At 40.9% G+C, this 18,241-nt stretch overlaps 1 protein-coding gene across 1 annotated transcript in view; it reads right to left on the bottom strand.

Moving 5' to 3' along the window:
- The window catches only part of LOC110093354 (protein REVEILLE 8), a 129,911-nt gene that overhangs the window by 75,178 nt on the left and 36,492 nt on the right, over nt 1-18,241 (bottom strand). Inside the window, exon 5 of the mRNA XM_020818206.2 lies at nt 16,113-16,170. Coding sequence (XP_020673865.1) covers nt 16,113-16,170 — 58 coding nt within the window. The remainder of the gene's footprint in view (nt 1-16,112; nt 16,171-18,241) is intronic.

Below are 18,241 nucleotides of genomic sequence, written 5' to 3'. Positions count from 1 at the left end.
GCTCTCCATTCCGAGACGGGTATTTTGTCTCTTGAGCTGAGATCATTTTGATATGCTACCCGGATGTGACGGTAGCTCAATCTCCAATGGTAATACGGCTTCAACTCCGAACACTAGAGTAAAGTGATGGCTTTAGGTTAGCGTTTTCATAAGTTGTACGATACGCTCCACAGATGCTTCTGCCTTTAATCGTATGCCACTCTCTTTATTCTTGGTGAGAATCTTCTTCTAATAATTTACCAGCGTCTTGTTTTAGAAGCTTCTGCCCAATCTATTTTCTCTGGAGTTGTATAGTGGATGAATACTGCAAGATCGCGTATTTGTGCCGATGCGAGCGACTTAAGGTTTCTATCTCTAAATGCATAGCCATCTGAGAATTATTCGGTCTACGATTGGTCTACTATCTGATATTATCACTGTGTATGTATGAATGTGTATATGTATATATAATCACAGTGGCTCGGATGTGACTTCTCTGAAATGGAGGCCAGCTTCTGCCCCACTTCGAAATAAGTTACCGGTCGTCTGATTGACTTAGGTTAGGATCTTATTAGGAGCGCTGAAGATGTGGAATCTATCGAGTCCGATAATATCAGTACCCAACACCTTCAAATGGCCAGGATGCTAATTGTTGGGTGCAGTGGATCCTTGGAGGCTGATGTATAAGCATACACCGTGGGATTTGACACAGCTCGAGCACCTCTAGCGTGGTCAATACAATCCTGACCATAGTTTGGCCAAATAATAGCCATTCTTTTTATTTTAGCGGCCCATTTGAGGACTGAAACGTGATGTGTTCTGCAAAGCCCTTCGTGGATTCTGCTACCAGACTTTATTAGACTTTCTTGTCCCAAGCACCTTAGGCCATATTTGATCAAACGCTCGTCTGTACAACGTGTCATAAACAAATGCATACCTCAAAACGCCCTTTTCCGAATCTTGTGCGGGACCTAGACTTTTTCTATCGAGTGACAACAGTTGTTTTCCTTAGATAGTTAGCCAGATGAATGGCTATCTCCAAGTCTTCGACTTTTAAATATTTAAACAGATGCCTTTCGGGACGATTCTGAAGCTTGTCTAGCTTATGTCTCTTGGCCATGTGATATTCTTCTGATAATTCTCCATAACGATCTGATTGAGAAGGTTGAGGGCCAACTAGAGCTTCAATCTGCTGACTTGAATATGGAGATTCATTCTGCCCTCGGGAATGTAATAGATTCTGGGGCGTCCAAGACCCTACGAGTGTAAACCCCGATGAATATAGGCTGCTCCTCATTGGAGTTTGTTCATTTCTTTGGCTATTGGTCAGACAATCTGCTTTAGCATTCTGTTATCTGCGACGAACTCGAGCTATTTCAACATTTGAAAACTTTGTCTCAGAAGCTCGGGCTTCCGCGATGGTAATGGAGCCAATTTCGCAATTTTACCACTTTGTAAACACCTAAGGACCTGATTTATCACAAGTGTAGGAAATCACGGGATAGATTTGGAGATGTTAGGATTTTGACATCGATCGCAATACTCCAACCCTGCTATAGAGCTTGTATCGGCTTCGTATTGGTTCGAGTTGCAGATCAACTAAATGAAAATCTGCATTTATCCCTCCCTCCGGTGCATACGAAAATAAGACCGAATTGCCGCTCGGGCTCTCTGCATATTGAAAGGTCGGACAGGTTTAATCGACGATGCTGCGATCGACGTACTCAGTTTTCCAAACTTTTCATTCTCCCTCAACCTGCATTATCTGCTCATCGGTAGTAATCTATTCTATTTATGGAGAATCTGCTGGGATTTGGGTGCGGCAGCGGGAAATCTGCAAAGGGCCTGTTCCTTCCCGCCTTTTGGGGCATGTATGTGCAAACCTGCCAATAATAAAGATTAGCGCAGTGCTAGCCAGGCCGACCTGTCAATCGCTGGTGCCTGTCATCAAGACTTCAGCTGATCGATCTTTGATAATCAGTAGTGATTTTTGTGAGATAGCATATAGTGGCGGAGTTCTGAACTGGCAAAAATCAGTGCCAAACAAATGCTTTTCAATAAAGGAGAATAACGGCTTATAAGCTTCCAATCAACCTCCGACTGATATAGTTAGAGCGCATTATTCTTTTCCTTCTCATTGTGCTGCTTCTAAGTAATGCTCCGAGGAACTCTTGCTAGTGCTTGCGTATACAGTATAAGAGGCTTACCGGAATTGGCGGCTGCTAGGATGGCGGATTCAACAGATACTTTCTTGATGCTGATCAAATGCATTTCTGACATTCGGCCATACCCATTTGAACGGCATCTTTCTTCATTAGTTTTAAAACGGCTGGCATACTACCGTATTAAGTTGATTTAATAATGATCTCCGAAATGAAAGCCCATGTTTTCTTTTTGTTTCATGTTTTTAGAGTTGTCCTAGAAGCGAGCGAAAGCCTGTTTTCCCCGCCGAAAGGGGGTGTTGAAGGTGGCACTCATGGATTGGCCTTGATCCTATGGGTCGAAACTTCGATACCTCGATGAACGACGACGTATCCCCAAAAATTTGCACCAGTAAGAGACCGCCAAAACACATTTGAGGGATTCATTTTAGATCATAATTTCCTAATCCTTTCATACAATCCCTTCAAGTCGATCTAGTGATTTCCTTCGATCCATGTTCTCTTGAAAATAAGGTCGTCCACAATAGCAGCTCGACCCTTCTGATGTATTCAAAATCATCAAATATACACCTCGCCCGCTGGTAGGTGGCACCAGCATTCCTTTTAGGCCAAAGGGCATGCTGTGTAGCAGAATCCCGATGGGTGTCCTGAACGATGTTTATGACTTTTCATCTTCGGGGCCATCTTGATTGAATTGTATGCTGACGATCCATCCAGAACGGAGAACATGTAGTAGTTGGACGTATTGTCCACCAGGAGTTTCGGATACAGGGAGGAGAGGTCATCTTTTTGGGTATCGCCTTGTTTGAGGTCCCTAAAGATCAATGACAGACCGAATTTGCCCGTTCTTCTTCTTACAGGGACAATAATTGACAATTCCAATCAGCATATTTTTTTCCTTCTCGGATGAAGCCTGCATTACTAATTAACTGTTCTTTGTTTCAGCAATCACCTGTTCTTCAATCTCCAATCTCATCCTGCGCGCGGAGATTGTTTTGATAGGTCCGCTGCATCTGATTGTGTATGTCCAAGTAATGGATACAGCGAACAAATGTCCAGGCAAAGTAGTCCCTGAATTCACAAGAGATATTCTCGTTTATATTCTCTATATCTGTTTCTCTCTCGGTAGCAGAGAACTAAAGGTATTGGGCACTTTTCTTCCAGCTCTCGCCACACTCTGAACTATCTATAAAGTGGCTGCCGCTCCATCTTCATCCATTCAAGCTCTTCTGGCTGCGTTTGGCCGTCAACTATAGATAATAACCACTTCGTACACTGCTTATCACCATCAGCTCGCGATTAAAATCCCCACATGTATATTGCTTGGCAATCTCCGTTATTTAGTGTACTTCGTACGCCACGCGCGAGAGAAATATATATCCTCTTCTTAATATTGACGTGGGAGATTTCTTCGATACCTAGAGGCTCAAGCAGAAACGAAACTTGCTGTTGAGGGTAACGAGTTTTACATTCTCTCAACATTCTTTGAAATATTTATAGTAAATTGTAGCCTCACACAATCTTGTAGGTACTATTCCCCACACTTCAACCAGAGTGTAACAAACCATGCTCGATCTTATCTCTCGAAGTTTCCCGATATATTAAGTATGAGACTCTGTGTATTCCCTTTCTCTTTTAGGGAGGTATGTAGAAATGTCACGAGCTCTTCAACACAAGACACTCTCGCGAGTGACTTCTTTAAGTGTTGGCAAGGGAATAACGTGTGACTACGAGTATACTATCTGAGATTGACAGGGCTGTCTATTCTTCTGGAGAACACATCCTGTAACTGTGTTCATCGTGAATAGAATCAGTAGTCATAACATTCATTTGAATATTCGATCCTCCATACTCCTTTTGGTCCGTATAACATGAATGCGGGGCAAATGCGTTTTTTTTCATCCTGTTGTCACTCCCAAATTGTATATATTTCTCCTTCTCTTTCGAATGAGAAGAAGCTTTGAGTAGAGATCGGCGTTGCTTCTTTCCTCCCCACTGCCTTCCTTCTGTCCCTTGTTGCGCGAGTCGAAACTTTTGGTCTCATGCCTGGGCTTGAGGAGAGAGTATTGTCTATAATCTTTTGGATAATGAAGTCTTTGCATCTTCATATATTCTTCACTGCTGAACTGCGAAGGGTTGGATTGTCCAGCCAGAATCTTAATTCGCTCTCCATCCCTTGAGGTCTTATCGCATTGGTGTACGTGTGGACGGGAATGATGTCGTAACTCATGCAACCAAGGACGACCAAGAGCGCCTTAAGGGCAGTATCTGCATCAATCACATGAAACTTGGCAATCCGTAAGCTCGTCTAAATGTGAGGGAGAGAGTAAAAGATCCTAGAGTCTTCTGCCTCCTTCTCATTGAAGTCATGTCCCATTAATTTATCTGATCAAGATGCCACATCGAGGCATAGTGAGCGCTTCACGCTCATTGAATTATAAGACGATCCTGGATCGATGCAGATTCGATATCACTCATTCCATCACTTCTGGCAGGGAGAGAGAGAGTTATGATCCGCGCGTTCCGAGCACAATTGTCTTCTTTGGAAAAGAGTGATAAACGGCTCATTACGAGCTTTGCAAGACCTGCTGTCATATTACGCTCAGTAAATTGCTAACTGGTGCGTACCTTTCGGGCTTTGAGAGCCTGAATCAAAAGTCTCCCGAAGGGTCTTTAGACTCCACGAGGGCATCATATATGCTAAGTTGCGCGCGGAAAATTCTCAGATGGGATAAGACATTGTAATCTAACCCCGGGCTGAAGTTACTCTTTGTCTTAGGATCTTTAGGAAATAATATCATCATATGATGACAATCTCTTCCCCTTAATCATTATTCAAGATCCCTTCTTTGGAATACAGGTGGCAATATCCTTACAACTTCTAGCTTGCACTCTCGTCAACCTCTCTGGTTTAAGTTCTTTTACTTGATATTTCTTCAGAGTCGGCCATAATGTCGCATCCAGGGATTCACTGTTGATTCAGAGTCAGCACCCATATTTATATGCCCCATCCTGGCGATGCTATGTCGGGGTCCCCGACCCATCTTCTTGGAAAGTACAAATCTCCCCTCTGAACTGTAATCCATTGGCAACACCATCATACAGGATTCAGAGGGTACTTCATATCAGCATATTCTCTTTGTACTAGGCCTCGCTGCACGAGATGACCCGACAATACTTCTCTTGAAGAGAATTCTCATCATCTTCTTCGGCTTCATATCTCTTAGCTCTGCACGATGCAATCAGCCGATGCGTTGTATATGTTGTCTCTCTATCTAGATCACGTATTTCATTCCAAACGTCCATAACCTCTGAGTCACAGTCTTTGTTCTCCTTAGACTTCTTCAGTTTGGTCTTCCTTGGAGATTTCTTCTTTACAGTCTTTGAAGAGAGAGAGAGGTTGTTTAGGAATGTGAGCTCGCACCCATCAGTAGTACGCTTTCAAATTTATCATAGGCTCACAGGGAGACTTCACTTTTTACCCTGGAACTCCTTACCAAGCTGCTCAACATCGTTCAGCAGTCTTCTTGGCAGACGAGTCTCCTCACTTGCTCTCTTGAACTGGCTTCTTTCATTTCTTCTTTCTTCACCAGAACGGAAGCAGACGTGATCACCGAGTTGATTCTTTCTAGGGTTGAGATAACACATTTCTATAGTGTGATCTCTCCCTTCTGAATTTTCCTTTCAATCCAGCCAATCCTTGAAGTGTAGCATGCTTCAATAGGATGGGCTGTAGTCCCCGATGTATGGGCAATAATTCTTTGGGTCACCAATTGGTGCTCCGACTCTTCGGGATCTCTTGCATTCAGGCAGTTCTAAACCCGATTTCAGTCCGATAATTTGGCGACACTCTCGCTTTTGAATGATTTCTTGGTACTCACTCGCTCTCATCTTGAGGAGAGATTGTGTATATGTCTCATCATCCAGTTCTACTGTAATGTCTTCGGGCGTTTCCTGCCGCACCGGTTGATAAGTTGTGGCTTATGCATTGCTTCCTAATAATCAAGGCTTCGTTGGGGTTGGGGTTGTAGACTGCTTAAGCTTTTCCTTGATATTGCATCGCCTGTTTGCCTTTGTCTATGTTGTAAATCACTTGCTATTCTCTATCAGCTCTAGAGAGAACGTAAAGTCGGCGCACCCCTTCTAAGCGCCCGGGCTTTAAGCCTTCTTGGGTTATCCAGAGTGATTTTCTGATACGAGACAATTCAGTTTCTCAAATTTGCGCCACTCTGTGCGAGCAAAGTTTCTTGAATGTATTGATTGTTAAGCCATGCACAGGAAGGGTTTGGCAATCTTGTCATCAATGTTGTCCATATACAACTGACTACATGTTCTTCTTCAATTGCTGCTCACATTTCATAACCTTAGTTTCGCACGCGAGTGATAAGTTATAGTCAGATGATTTTCTCTTTTTCTCTTATCCAGAACGACGATCAAAAGTGATCTTCTCAATTGCACTAGCAAATCTCTTCACGAACATATCTTCCACTCTGTAAAGGTTTCACAGAATCAATTCGGCAGTATCCAGCATACCCATTCGAAGCAGTTGCTGTCAAACTGAGAGAGCGAGAAGGAGCGAGCTCCTGTGTTCACAAGGTGGCCTTAAACTGTGCAAGTGCTGGCTGGGGTTTATTACCGTTGAAAGTATTTTAATACTTTGGTATAGAATACCCTTTTGGATATGGTACTTGGTTCGTACTCAGCAAGGTAACGGACGACCTTTTGGCCACCATCTTTTCTGCTTGATCACAGCTATAATAGCGCTTGATCATTTTCTGTGATGTATCTCTCAATTGATGCAGTAAAGTCACTGGCTCAGAAGTACTTGCAATATCTTTTGTGGGGTGGGCTGACGGTGACATTATGGAGCCTGTCATGACATCTCAAGAGTGCTCCAGTACTCACAATGAGACTTGAGGCATTTGAAAGTTAATGGAGATCCGGATGGAGATTAGGGCTATGGCACAATCAGCAACATTCTCTGCATCATCTGCATCATGCCCCATCTGAGCATCATCGTCTAGTCATCTTCTCATTCCAACTGAGAGATTTCTCTGTCTTATGGCTCTCTTTGTCTCCTTATATGTCTTTGCATGTCTGCAAGTGTGAGCATTCTCGTCAGCGAAGGATCTTCGCTCGGCTTCCCTCTTTCTTCTCAGCTTGGGATGACCACCTCCTGTCAGTGGTAGAACCCAGCTTCACGACGGACATTAGAAATAACTCGCCTAATCGGGCGGTTGTGACCGTCTCATCTTCACCATCATCATAATATGGCTTCTCATTAGTAATGGGTGTCTCACCATGATAGACCACCTCCATGTCCAGGGTGTTTATTTGTTTCTGAAATGTTCTCTTCTTAGATTTCTTCCATAAATTTCATCAATGTCTCCCCTCGAGTATTCTTGTATTTTTCGTCCTCTTCAAGGAATTTTCTCTTCTTCAATTGTTTTTCTCCCCCTTCCTTTTTCTCCTTCTAGGACTATCGGATCTCCGAACGGTCGCGCACTGGATTTCGATTCTTGGTTAGGCAACGGGGACTTCTTCAACCAGCGACGCTGGTCAAGTTGTTTTCTTTCTTGAGGATGGAGGGCAGACGGGTATCCCCTGGAGGGATTCTCCAAGGTGTCTAACCAGTAATGTGAGGCAATGTTATTAATGGGTCACTATTTTGGGTTCTGACGTGTTCGTGATGAGGGCGGACCCGACACCGGATCTCACACCCAGAGAGAATCCCCTTCTTCTCTGTTTTCTTTCTCGTTTCTTAAGCGCCTCCAGACAATTTCCTTTCGCACCCGACCTTTCAGCAGCGATCCTGAACATTATGGTTCAGGTGTCCACGCCCGATGTTTCCCGCGTGAGTACATATCTTCTTCTCTTCTTTCCGCCACAGCAGATAGACGTTCTCTTTAGCGGACGCTCTTCTGGCCTCTATCACTAAGGGCAGCTTGGAACTTTTTCTTTCACCTTTCCCTTACAGTCTTCAGGACCCAATAGACCCGAGCTGAGAGAGGTTTCAGGTCCTTTCTCTTTGGAGGAGCCTGGGACCTCCTGTCGTTGCTCCAGAAAAAGACTACTTCAGCTCCCGCAGTTGGAGCATTCCTTTTCACCCATTTAAATCAAGAAAACTTGTTCCGGATAGGACATTGCTTTCAGGCACTTGGGCCGGCAGATTTGATGGGTGATCCTGGGGTTGTTGGCTGAGCTCGGAGCTCAGTTGTTCATCTTCCTTCTTTTGCCTCCTTGTGGCCTTCCTCCAGATAAGGAGGCCTCAGCAAGTCGTAATTTCTAGGTGCAGATAACCTGGCCGGCAGAGGTGTGGTGTTTGTTAGTCACACAGAGACTCTTCCACCATCTCACAATTCTGTCTGTAGTGTTGATTTTCTGGTTTTGCTGATTTGCTTATGCTTGTTTGGCTCAGGCTTCAGGCTGTGATAGCCTCCGAATACAAAGAATCCTCCACGAGCATTTTCGTAGTAGTCGTTGTGGCTAGCAGATGCAGAAAAAATATAAAAAAAAAAAAAAAAACAAAAAAAAAAAAAAAAAAAAAAGAACACGACGGTAGGAGCTTCAGTAGCGGGTCGTTGCGCACACACTCACGACGAGTAAGAGCCTCGGAAGCTCTTGCACACGAGAGCGAGGGAAATCAACACTATCATTATTGGATGGTAAGGCTCCAGTGTTTCCAGTCCTCAAAATAACAAGCCATTAGGCAGTTGGATATCTGGCTCCTCGTCCGACGACGGTCAATCGGGATGTTCTGTAGATCCCATCTGCATAAATGAAGAGCTAGGGTTTAGTAATCAGAATCTGGTACATCACCCGCACTTTCAAAATGCAGAGACTGCCACATAACACAAAAAATAAGAGAAGATATCATAGCGGGCATTCATATAATATATTTTAACAAATACTGCTACAAGTACAGAGTCCCTTAAGTATTTTTTATGCTTAACAAAAAATTCAGACAATATTTTAAAGTTAATAACATATAATTGTAAGACTCTAGAACAGAGGTACGAGGTCACACCTACGCGCGGAATCTACCGGAGACGACTGAGGTCCAAGAAGAGAACGGAACCAATGGCCGTAGCGTCACTCTGCGGCGCCATAAAAGGGGTCCCGAAAATTCGGCCCGGCCTCCCGCCGCTTTTTTCTTTTACCGGCGCAGGGGAGTTTTAACTGAAGTTCCGGGGTAAAATTTTGAAGGCAGTATGGGCTTTGTAGATAATAAGACACTACCCAGAGATTTTGACCTTATTTTGTGAGAACTTTATGATCTGAAGTTCTGGTTTCCTAACGGCGCAAGCCCTATAGTAATTACCCCTCCCGATCACGAGAGAGAAACTTTCATTAATGGCTACGTCGTCGATCCAGATACGTAGAATATACTGTATCTGCCATAACTGCAGGCAAGGTTTTTAGGTATCTGGTAGAAATTGGATTTGGATTTGCGAATTTGGGATTTGGATATTGGAAGATTTGGTATTTAAAATAGAAATTTTGCCCATCTAGCACTTAAAGCGGATGGTGGGGGAATAGAATGATGGGCCGATCAAGATCATGGTTGTCGTCCGGGCATCGTGGTCCCTTGGTCTACTTAGTCAGAGGAGGTGTCCGACGCCAACCGACAAAGGGATCCTGTCGGCAGCCATGGGTTGTCTTCGTCCAAAGTGAGCGCGGTAGAGAGAGTTGAATGTTTGTCTAAGGGGACGAGATTTAAATGCCACCTTAGCTGACAGAGAGGTTGCCGCGTAGCATCGATTATCATATATATGATTCATATCTCAGGATTTAACGCCATTAAGGAGCGTATTGGTCTGGCTAACGCTATCTGTGGTGCCATTTTGCGGCAAAACCACTCGGTTCAGAGGCTCGGGTCATAACCGTTTACCTGCAGTGCCATTTTAGAGCGGCGAACTGCCAGGTTGAAGGACACGCACATCCTTACATGGCATTAGAGATGTTTGGAAAGATGGATCCTAGTGATATATTTTGCACTAGGCATTGCCTTTGTGGCTAGAGTTTAGTTAAAATTTGTCCAGCTAGGCAAACTGTTGGGAGGGTGGATGAATTTTGCTTTAAGTTTTTTATTGGATTTATTTCAATTTAAATATTTGGTATTGTTGGGATTTTGGAGATTTTGTGTGGAGTTTGGGGTTTTGGGTGGAGTATGATATTTGAAAATGAACTTTGGATATTTTGGAAGACATTTAAAAATATTGGAAACCCTCCGTTTGAGATTGCATTCAACCACGGTCATATCGGGGTGTTCGGGGTCCATTTCTGCTTTTATTGATTGAACGTTGTCAACGTTGTTCAAGGCTGTTGACAGAGGAATCCGGGTTTTCCGAAAGGCTTTTGCTTTGAAAGTGCATTCTTTTGATTTTAGGCTTTGAAGGCCTAAAAGATGTATTAAAATAATATTCTGGTCGCCATGGCCATATTTTTGTTATGGTTGAACCCACTTGTCGACTCTATTACCGTATAGAGGATACAGTTCGAACCTGAATTCACATTGTCAACCCGCGCGCATGCCCTAGACGTCAGTGGTGTACCAATAACGCTCGTCGGGCCCCAATGCGGGTTTATAATTTTCTTACCTTTTTTTAGTGTACCTATGTGTATACAATTTATAGTGCACGTGTAGGGGTACTTTGAAATAATTGTAGACGCCTTCTGTCTGCTTGTACGAATGTTGCAGATCCGGTGGCGTGGTGTTGTAGTTTGTCTTGATATTGACTCCCCTTTCTCAATCACCGGGGATGGATTTCTTTTGGACTTTGAAGTTCGTTGCTTTGAAGAGAACTCCCTTTGAGATTGTCAGTGTAGTGGACTTGTCATTTCTGATATTTGTGGATACCATAACTATTTTCCTCTTGAATTTGGGGATTTTTGGAACACCGGGAAGTTTAGCTTAGATATGTTCAAACATCTCTTCCATTTTGCAAGAAGTGTTCTTTTTCATACATCGAGCTATCTTTGTACCTAACGTGCTTGTAGATCTTAATCAACGTTGTTGTAGATGACGCGGCACTTATGCCCACGGTGGTTCGTATTTGTCTGTAGGGATCCGTTGTGTTTGCTATGAGCTCCTAGGAATGTTCGTAGAAGAACCATTGTTTTTGCATCATATCCACCCTTTCACCAATCTCAGGTGGGATTTGTTGAGATTGCACTTGTTTGTAAGAACGGATCTTTTTTATTGTTGGTCTCCCGTATTGCCTTCTCAATCAACAGGCATTCGTAGGGATTATCGTAGGGGATTCCAACAGTACATGTAGGATTTGTTTGTTTGCAGATCAGTTTGTATGTTTGAATTTTGATATTGATAGTTGGAGTGTCCTCTTTGAATTATTCAAAACACATCATGTCTTTCAGTTCATCGCATGTCGAATCCCCCAACTTGTAGGAGACAAATGTATCTAATTGTTAGGAGCTTGTCGCTTGTAATCTATACAAGTTAGATCTTATATGGTTCATTTGAAATTCTTTGGGTCATCATCAAAATCAAGTCCAGACTCAAGTTTGAGTTTGTCTAGTTCAAGTTTTGCTCCAAATTTGAGTTCAAATAATTCGAATCATGACTCTTTTGAGTCAAATGAGACTCAAACCCAAGCCTTGTTGTATTTCAAGATTTATTCCACAAACAATTTTGTTAAGTTCAACTTAAGTCTGAGCCCAAATCAAGTTCTTCTTGATTGAGTTTGATTGAAGTTCCATTTTGTTCAAGTAGAGTTCAATGTCAGAGTTTGAGTTCCTGCTTGAGTCCAGTTCAATTTCATTTGAAGTTTAAGTTCAAGTGCTGTCAACTTGGTTCAAGTTCTGAGTACAATTCCAAGTGGTCAACTTGTATCTTTTATTTAAGCTTGAATCCAAGTTTTAATTCAAGTCCTCATGATTTTAATTAAGCTTGGATTTGTTTTTTAGATTTGAGCTTTATTGCAATAAAGTTCACAAGTCCGAGTTCACCATTGTTCTTGCATGTCATTCAAGTGCAAACAAGTCCAAGTCCTAAATTATTCTCTTGAGTTCAAATGAGATCCAAATGTAGCAATATTTCACCCGAATTTTCGGCAGCCTTCTGGCGTCTCTTCCGTTTAGGGGAAAACTACGGAAACATTGGGCCTTTCCCACCACGCTAAGAAAAGCGTGCATGGTAGATGCCCTCTTTCGAGGACACCGTGGCCGTGTAATTTTTCGATCCCCCACCACGCTAAGAAAAGCGTGCATGGGTTTTTTTTTGAAAATATTTTTGCAAGAAAAGCATTTTTTTTAAGTATTTTCCAATAAAAACAGTTATTTCCCTGCAAGCGGGTACTTATGGGTATTCCGCCTCGTCGTGCGTATCGCACTAGGTTCCCATCCCACCACGGTAAGAAAAACGTGTATAGGCGGGGAAATCCGTGGCGATACGAACTTCGAAGGAGAGATTTAGGTGATTACCCGCTTCGTCGCAAGCGTCGGGACGCACTCCCTCCCACCACGCTAAGAAAAGCGTGCATAGGTGGTCGTTTTGTCTCGACGAATGCGTTGAAACGAGTTCTCGGAGTTTTAGGGTTTAGGAGTTATACCTTGGCCGTCGACGACGTTGGCTCGAGGATTGAGGGAAGGGAAGTATTTACTTATAATTAATCATAAATTAAATATATTTAGTTACATTTAATATATAACTAATTACATTTAATATTAAAATTAATTACAAATTAGTGGGATCTAATTTATAATTAATTATAAATTAATTGCAATTAGTTATATTTAAATCATAACTAACTATATTTAATTTAAAACTAGTTATAAATAAACTATATTTAATTTATAATTAATCAAAAGCTAATTATAATTAATTATATTTAATATATAATTAATCATATTTAATTTTAAATTAATTATAAATTAATGAAATATGACTTATAATTAATTAGAAACTTATTATAATTAATTACATTTTAATATATAATTAATTATATTGGTTTAAAATTAATTTGTTCAATAATATTTTTACCATATATTATAAAGAACTAGTTTATAATTTATCATATTTAAACATAATTAATTATATTTACTTTGAATTATTATAGATTAAATAAGTACTAATTATAATTGATTTCAACTAATCATAATTATCACTTAGTAATTAATATAATCTAATGAAATTAATTTAATTAAGTTAGTTAGCATTCAAGCAAGACTTTCGTACAGGATCCATGCTAATCCTTGTTTGAATTCCCATTAAGTTACGGTAGGAACAAACCCCATTTCCTCATTTGGCTTGAATTCCACGGATGCGAATGACGTGATAAGGGAGGTTACCTACAGCAAGCTTGCTCCCTGCTTGGTTCGTCGGACAAAAGGGGGGGAAGGATCGGCGAAGGTATCCGGCGGGAGAAGAAGAGTTCGGCACGCTAGGTAGAGGAGGACGGGTTCGGCTGCTTGGGAGATCGGAGGAGGTGGGGACATGGAGGGAAGCTAGGCTGGATAGAGGTAGGGAAATTTCCTTCTCTCTCTCTCTCTCTCTCTCTCTCTCTCTGTGTGGATCAGAAGGAGCAGGAGGCAGAGAAGGCGAGAGCTGGGCGTCGGGTTTAGTCGGAGAAGGAAGACAGGGCAGAGAGGCTCGCAAATGGGAGCTCGATCGTGGAGAGCTGTGGGAAGAAGTGCTCTTAGAACGAACGCTTCGTTCGCGTTTTAAAGGCGGAGGCAGAGGCGGACTCGAGGCGTGCGATCAAGACATGCGAGGAGACACTTCGGCGCCGTTGCAGACTGCCGATAGGGTGTAAGCAGGATTTTTGCCAGGGATTCGGGATGGGCTTCACGCACAGGTAATGATTTTAGGCATTTTTTATTCTTCCTTTTTCTTTGTCTTAACCGTTGAGGTCAACAAGGAGGTAGCTGGTGGATGTTGGAGGATTTGCCACTTAAGGGGAGTTAATGCTCGTCGATGGCAGTTGTTAAGGAAAAGAAGATCCGATCGATGTAGTCTTCGACGGAGTTGTCGATCTCAAAATTGATGTCGAAGAAGGGCGACCGATGAACATCCACTCCTTGAGGGGCAAAGACGAATTATCCATGATCGTGCTTGGAGTCGGCCATCCATGGACAGTGAAAGTTCTTTCAATTCCGAGAGGGGCCTAGGGTGGTTGGCGGCTTGTATGGAGAAAGAGGAGAGAGATTCAATAGAGGCGGTGAGGATTTGAGAATTAACTCCCACAATTATTCCGGAGCGGGGTAATTAATTAGTGGAGTTAATGAGAGGAGAGAGAGGAGAGAATTCAAATTTGAATTCAAAAAATAAAGAGGGAGGGGGGGGCAGCCGGTCCTTAGAAGGGGGGTTTTGATTGGGGTTCAATTATGAAGGGCTATAAGTGGGGGAGAGAGGAGGAGAGAGGGGGCGGCCCAATGATGGGGCTTTATTTAGGGTGAATTAATTGACTTCTTTAATTGGGGCTTTAAATTAGGAAAGGATTTAAGGGACTTTCAAAATTTAAAATTCAAATTAAAGTAATGGAGGGAGCTTTCTTAATTAATCCAAAATATGAGGGATAATCGGAATTTCAAATTAATTTGAAATTCAAATTTTTGTTTTTCTTAAAATACCTTGAATTAAATTAGGAAAGTAGTAATGGGCCAATTTGAAATTGGAGCCAAGGGGATTGGAGGGGTTGGCCGGCGGCAAGGTGGGGGAGGGAGATTGGCCAGCGGCAAGGGGGAGGGAAACTTGGCCGGTGGCAAGGTGGGGGAAGGGGCTCAGCCGGCAGTGAGGGAAATTGGCTTGGGTATAGCCGACGGTATGGGGGGGGGGATGGAGAGGGGTGGTTTCGGTTAGGAGGAGGGAGGAGGAAAGGAAGGGGAAGGGGAAACCAAGAGCTCGGACACTTCCTGTGGCTGGCGGGAGTTGCTTTCGCCCTCACCTAGGGACTTCTCCTCTCTTTAGAGCTCTCAACACTCATGAGAACAAGAATGCAAAATTCTCTCATTAATCATCACCTTCTACAATAGCGAAGGCCTCCATATGTAGGCCTCAAAATACAAGAGACTCAAAGACTAAAATGTCATATGGGCTACAACACAAACTGATCCCGCATAGGGGTACAATGGAAAAGACTAAAACATAAGCACAAGAAATACATAAAATCCATCATAAATAAAGACTCCTAATTGTAGCCGTCGATCTTCGATTCCTCCTGTGATAGACGCGCCAGAATCTCCTGTTGATGTCCTCATCATTTTGATGTTAAATGAATTTGATGCTTTGTATGGTTTCTACCTACTCCTAAGTTGTATGATGGGTTACTTCATCTCTTGTCTTCTTCCCTCCTCTTCAACTATTTAAAGCTTCCACAAATCTCTTATTATGTTCCCATACAACAGTCACTAAAACAAAATTTCATGCAATCAGCTTGCACTTTCTTAAAAATTACATTCATACATGCAGAATTTACATAATAGCATTGTTGCATGCTTAGAAGATGTCAAAAGATGTAATTTTAATTAGAAGACATACTATAAATCATAAAAACATGTAATTTTATGCAAATCATAAGCCTGTAGTTTAAAGTCCTACGAGCAATCATGTGAGTATTTAATTTTATTGAATTCATAAGCCAAAGTATTTGTACATTATAATATTAGGAAATGATCTTGGACAATTTAAATAGAGACATTATAGTTTCAAATATATAATGTGTGCAATTTAATCCATTGAAATATAATTCAAAATAATCCCTCCATTGGATTATTTGAATAAAATTTGAGTCAATAACTATTTTGGATCTGATTTAAACAATCAAGGGACTAAATTGGGCACATTTAATATTTAAGGCCCCGAAATAAGTTCCCATAAATAATCTAGGGACTATTTTGACATTTTCTATTGCAACATTTGTACCAATATAAGAAAACAATAAAAGCATATAAATAGGAAATTGACTATATGAATTTACATCAAATATGGGAGCTAAGTTATTAAATGTTTACCTGTATCACTGTCTTTGTGCCAACAAAATCTTCAATTTTCTTCCATTCTCGACCAAACCTATATCCAACAAAGAAATCTTTCTCAAGGATGATTTTAAGAAGAATCCAAAACAGATCACAAAGATTTTATTATTCACCATTAATACTTCAGAACTCATCTGTCACCAGGATTTCAATTAGGACTGCTAAGAGTTTTGGAATACCATGAATCAGGGTTTTAAATTTACCAGAAACCAATTGATTTCAAGTTGGTTTCAGCCAGCTTTAAAGCAAGATCAGGTTATTTCCTTAGATCCCCCGATTTGGATAGATTTTTCTAAATACTAGAATTCTGAAAGTAAGGACTTTGGACTTAAATAACTGGTTTTAACAAGCTGATATTTAGTTGATAATGCTTGAAATCTCCTCTAATTTTGTGTTAATAATAGTTGAATCCAACTAGCACCCAGGCATTCAGTATACACTACTATGACCAGTTCACCTTAAAAATTTTTCCATTTCAATAAGAACATAATAAACATAACAAAAACAAAAATACCATTAGAAGTTAAAGCACAAACTTCTAAGCTATTATTGCTTCTGTTTTCTAGTCCACTTAAAAACATTTTTCTCAATAAACAAGATTGCCATATTAAGGAACTTATAACAACTTGGCAAGTTTCATGCCCATGGAAGATAGGATTTGTTGGTTACCCATCATCGCATCTGCTACTAACTGAATTTTAACAATTTTTTTATCATTACCAAGTCTAAATTTCAGTCGTTTTGTATTAGTGTACTCTAGGGCCATTTGAACATCCTTTAATTTTTTATGTTTTTATAACATCTGTTCTTATAATACCTTAAATCATAGAAACATGAGGTAGAAATAAAAAAAAAACTTGTACACCTGAAATTTATGCATCCACAACTGTTCCATATCAGAAGTTTTCTGTTCGAGAAAAGCTTCTTCTCTACAGTTATTGATCATAAAACTCACCGCTAATTATCAAGGTTATTAAGTGTAAAAGAAATAAAACGGACAGGTTGTCAATATCCAAACACTTACTGAAACAATTGTTGCTTATTGACTTTTCATCACCCCAATAAACTGATGATTGTTAAACCCACATAACGTACTAAATGAAGAAGAAGAAGAGGGAAGACAGCATCCCCTTCAAATATGATGGGGTTCAGACAGGGAAGTGATAAGCAATTATTAGCCTTCCATCATTTCACAGAAGTAAGAAAAAGAAATATATAATTCTACCAATAGAGGGAGAGAGAGAGAGAGGGAGATATATATATATATATATATATAGAGAGAGAGAGAGAGAGTGAGAGTGGGGTATAGAAAGAGGTGGTATTGTCCATTCATTCATTAGAGGCATGCATCTACCTCTATTGATAAAGAGGAGGAAGATGAGCGTTTGAGAGGAGAAAGTTTAGCATGCACAAGGTTATTGGCCGCAAGTTCAAGCTCATCCTCATCATTAATAGCTCAAGATATCCATCGATATTTGTGGATGCTGGATCACTCTCACAAATTATCTTTAATGGGTCATGTCCAAGGTCATAAAGTATCTAATGGTTGCATTGTTTCTTACCATAGCAGCTATAGTAGAAATTTCTAGCTTGTATGTTCATTCTTAGTAATATTGTATATAAATTACTGTGGTTGTTATTGATACTAATATTGACTTGAGCAAACATAAGATGAAGTGGAATATTGATTGTCACAATACTCATCATATTGATAACGATCTTAAAATGGTCTGTAATATATAAACTGAGGAGAGTAATGATTAATATATTCTTCACATTGATCATGGGTTTGTGGGTAATATTTAGATCAAGGAGATCAATATTGTCCAAACTCATCATAGTAGTTATCATTATCATGATAATAATATGAATAATCCTTTTTGAAAATATGATTTGATATGTCTACGATAAGAAATTAGATAAGGACCATGAAGAGGCATTCATACAGGCATAACAGACGCAGAATCTTAGCAAATAGAGAGGAATATATCTTTTGTAGTAGGTGTGGCAATAACCTACAACCTACTGATAATAATCAGCAAGTAAATCATCATTATAACCAAAGATTTGGGATGAAGATGGTGATACTTTTTAGGTTTTAATCA

Source organism: Dendrobium catenatum, unplaced genomic scaffold (assembly GCF_001605985.2).
Source record: "Dendrobium catenatum unplaced genomic scaffold, ASM160598v2 fragScaff_scaffold_722, whole genome shotgun sequence".
In the NCBI taxonomy this organism is placed as follows: Eukaryota; Viridiplantae; Streptophyta; class Magnoliopsida; order Asparagales; family Orchidaceae; genus Dendrobium; species Dendrobium catenatum.
This window is presented reverse-complemented; position numbering and strand designations above follow the sequence as displayed.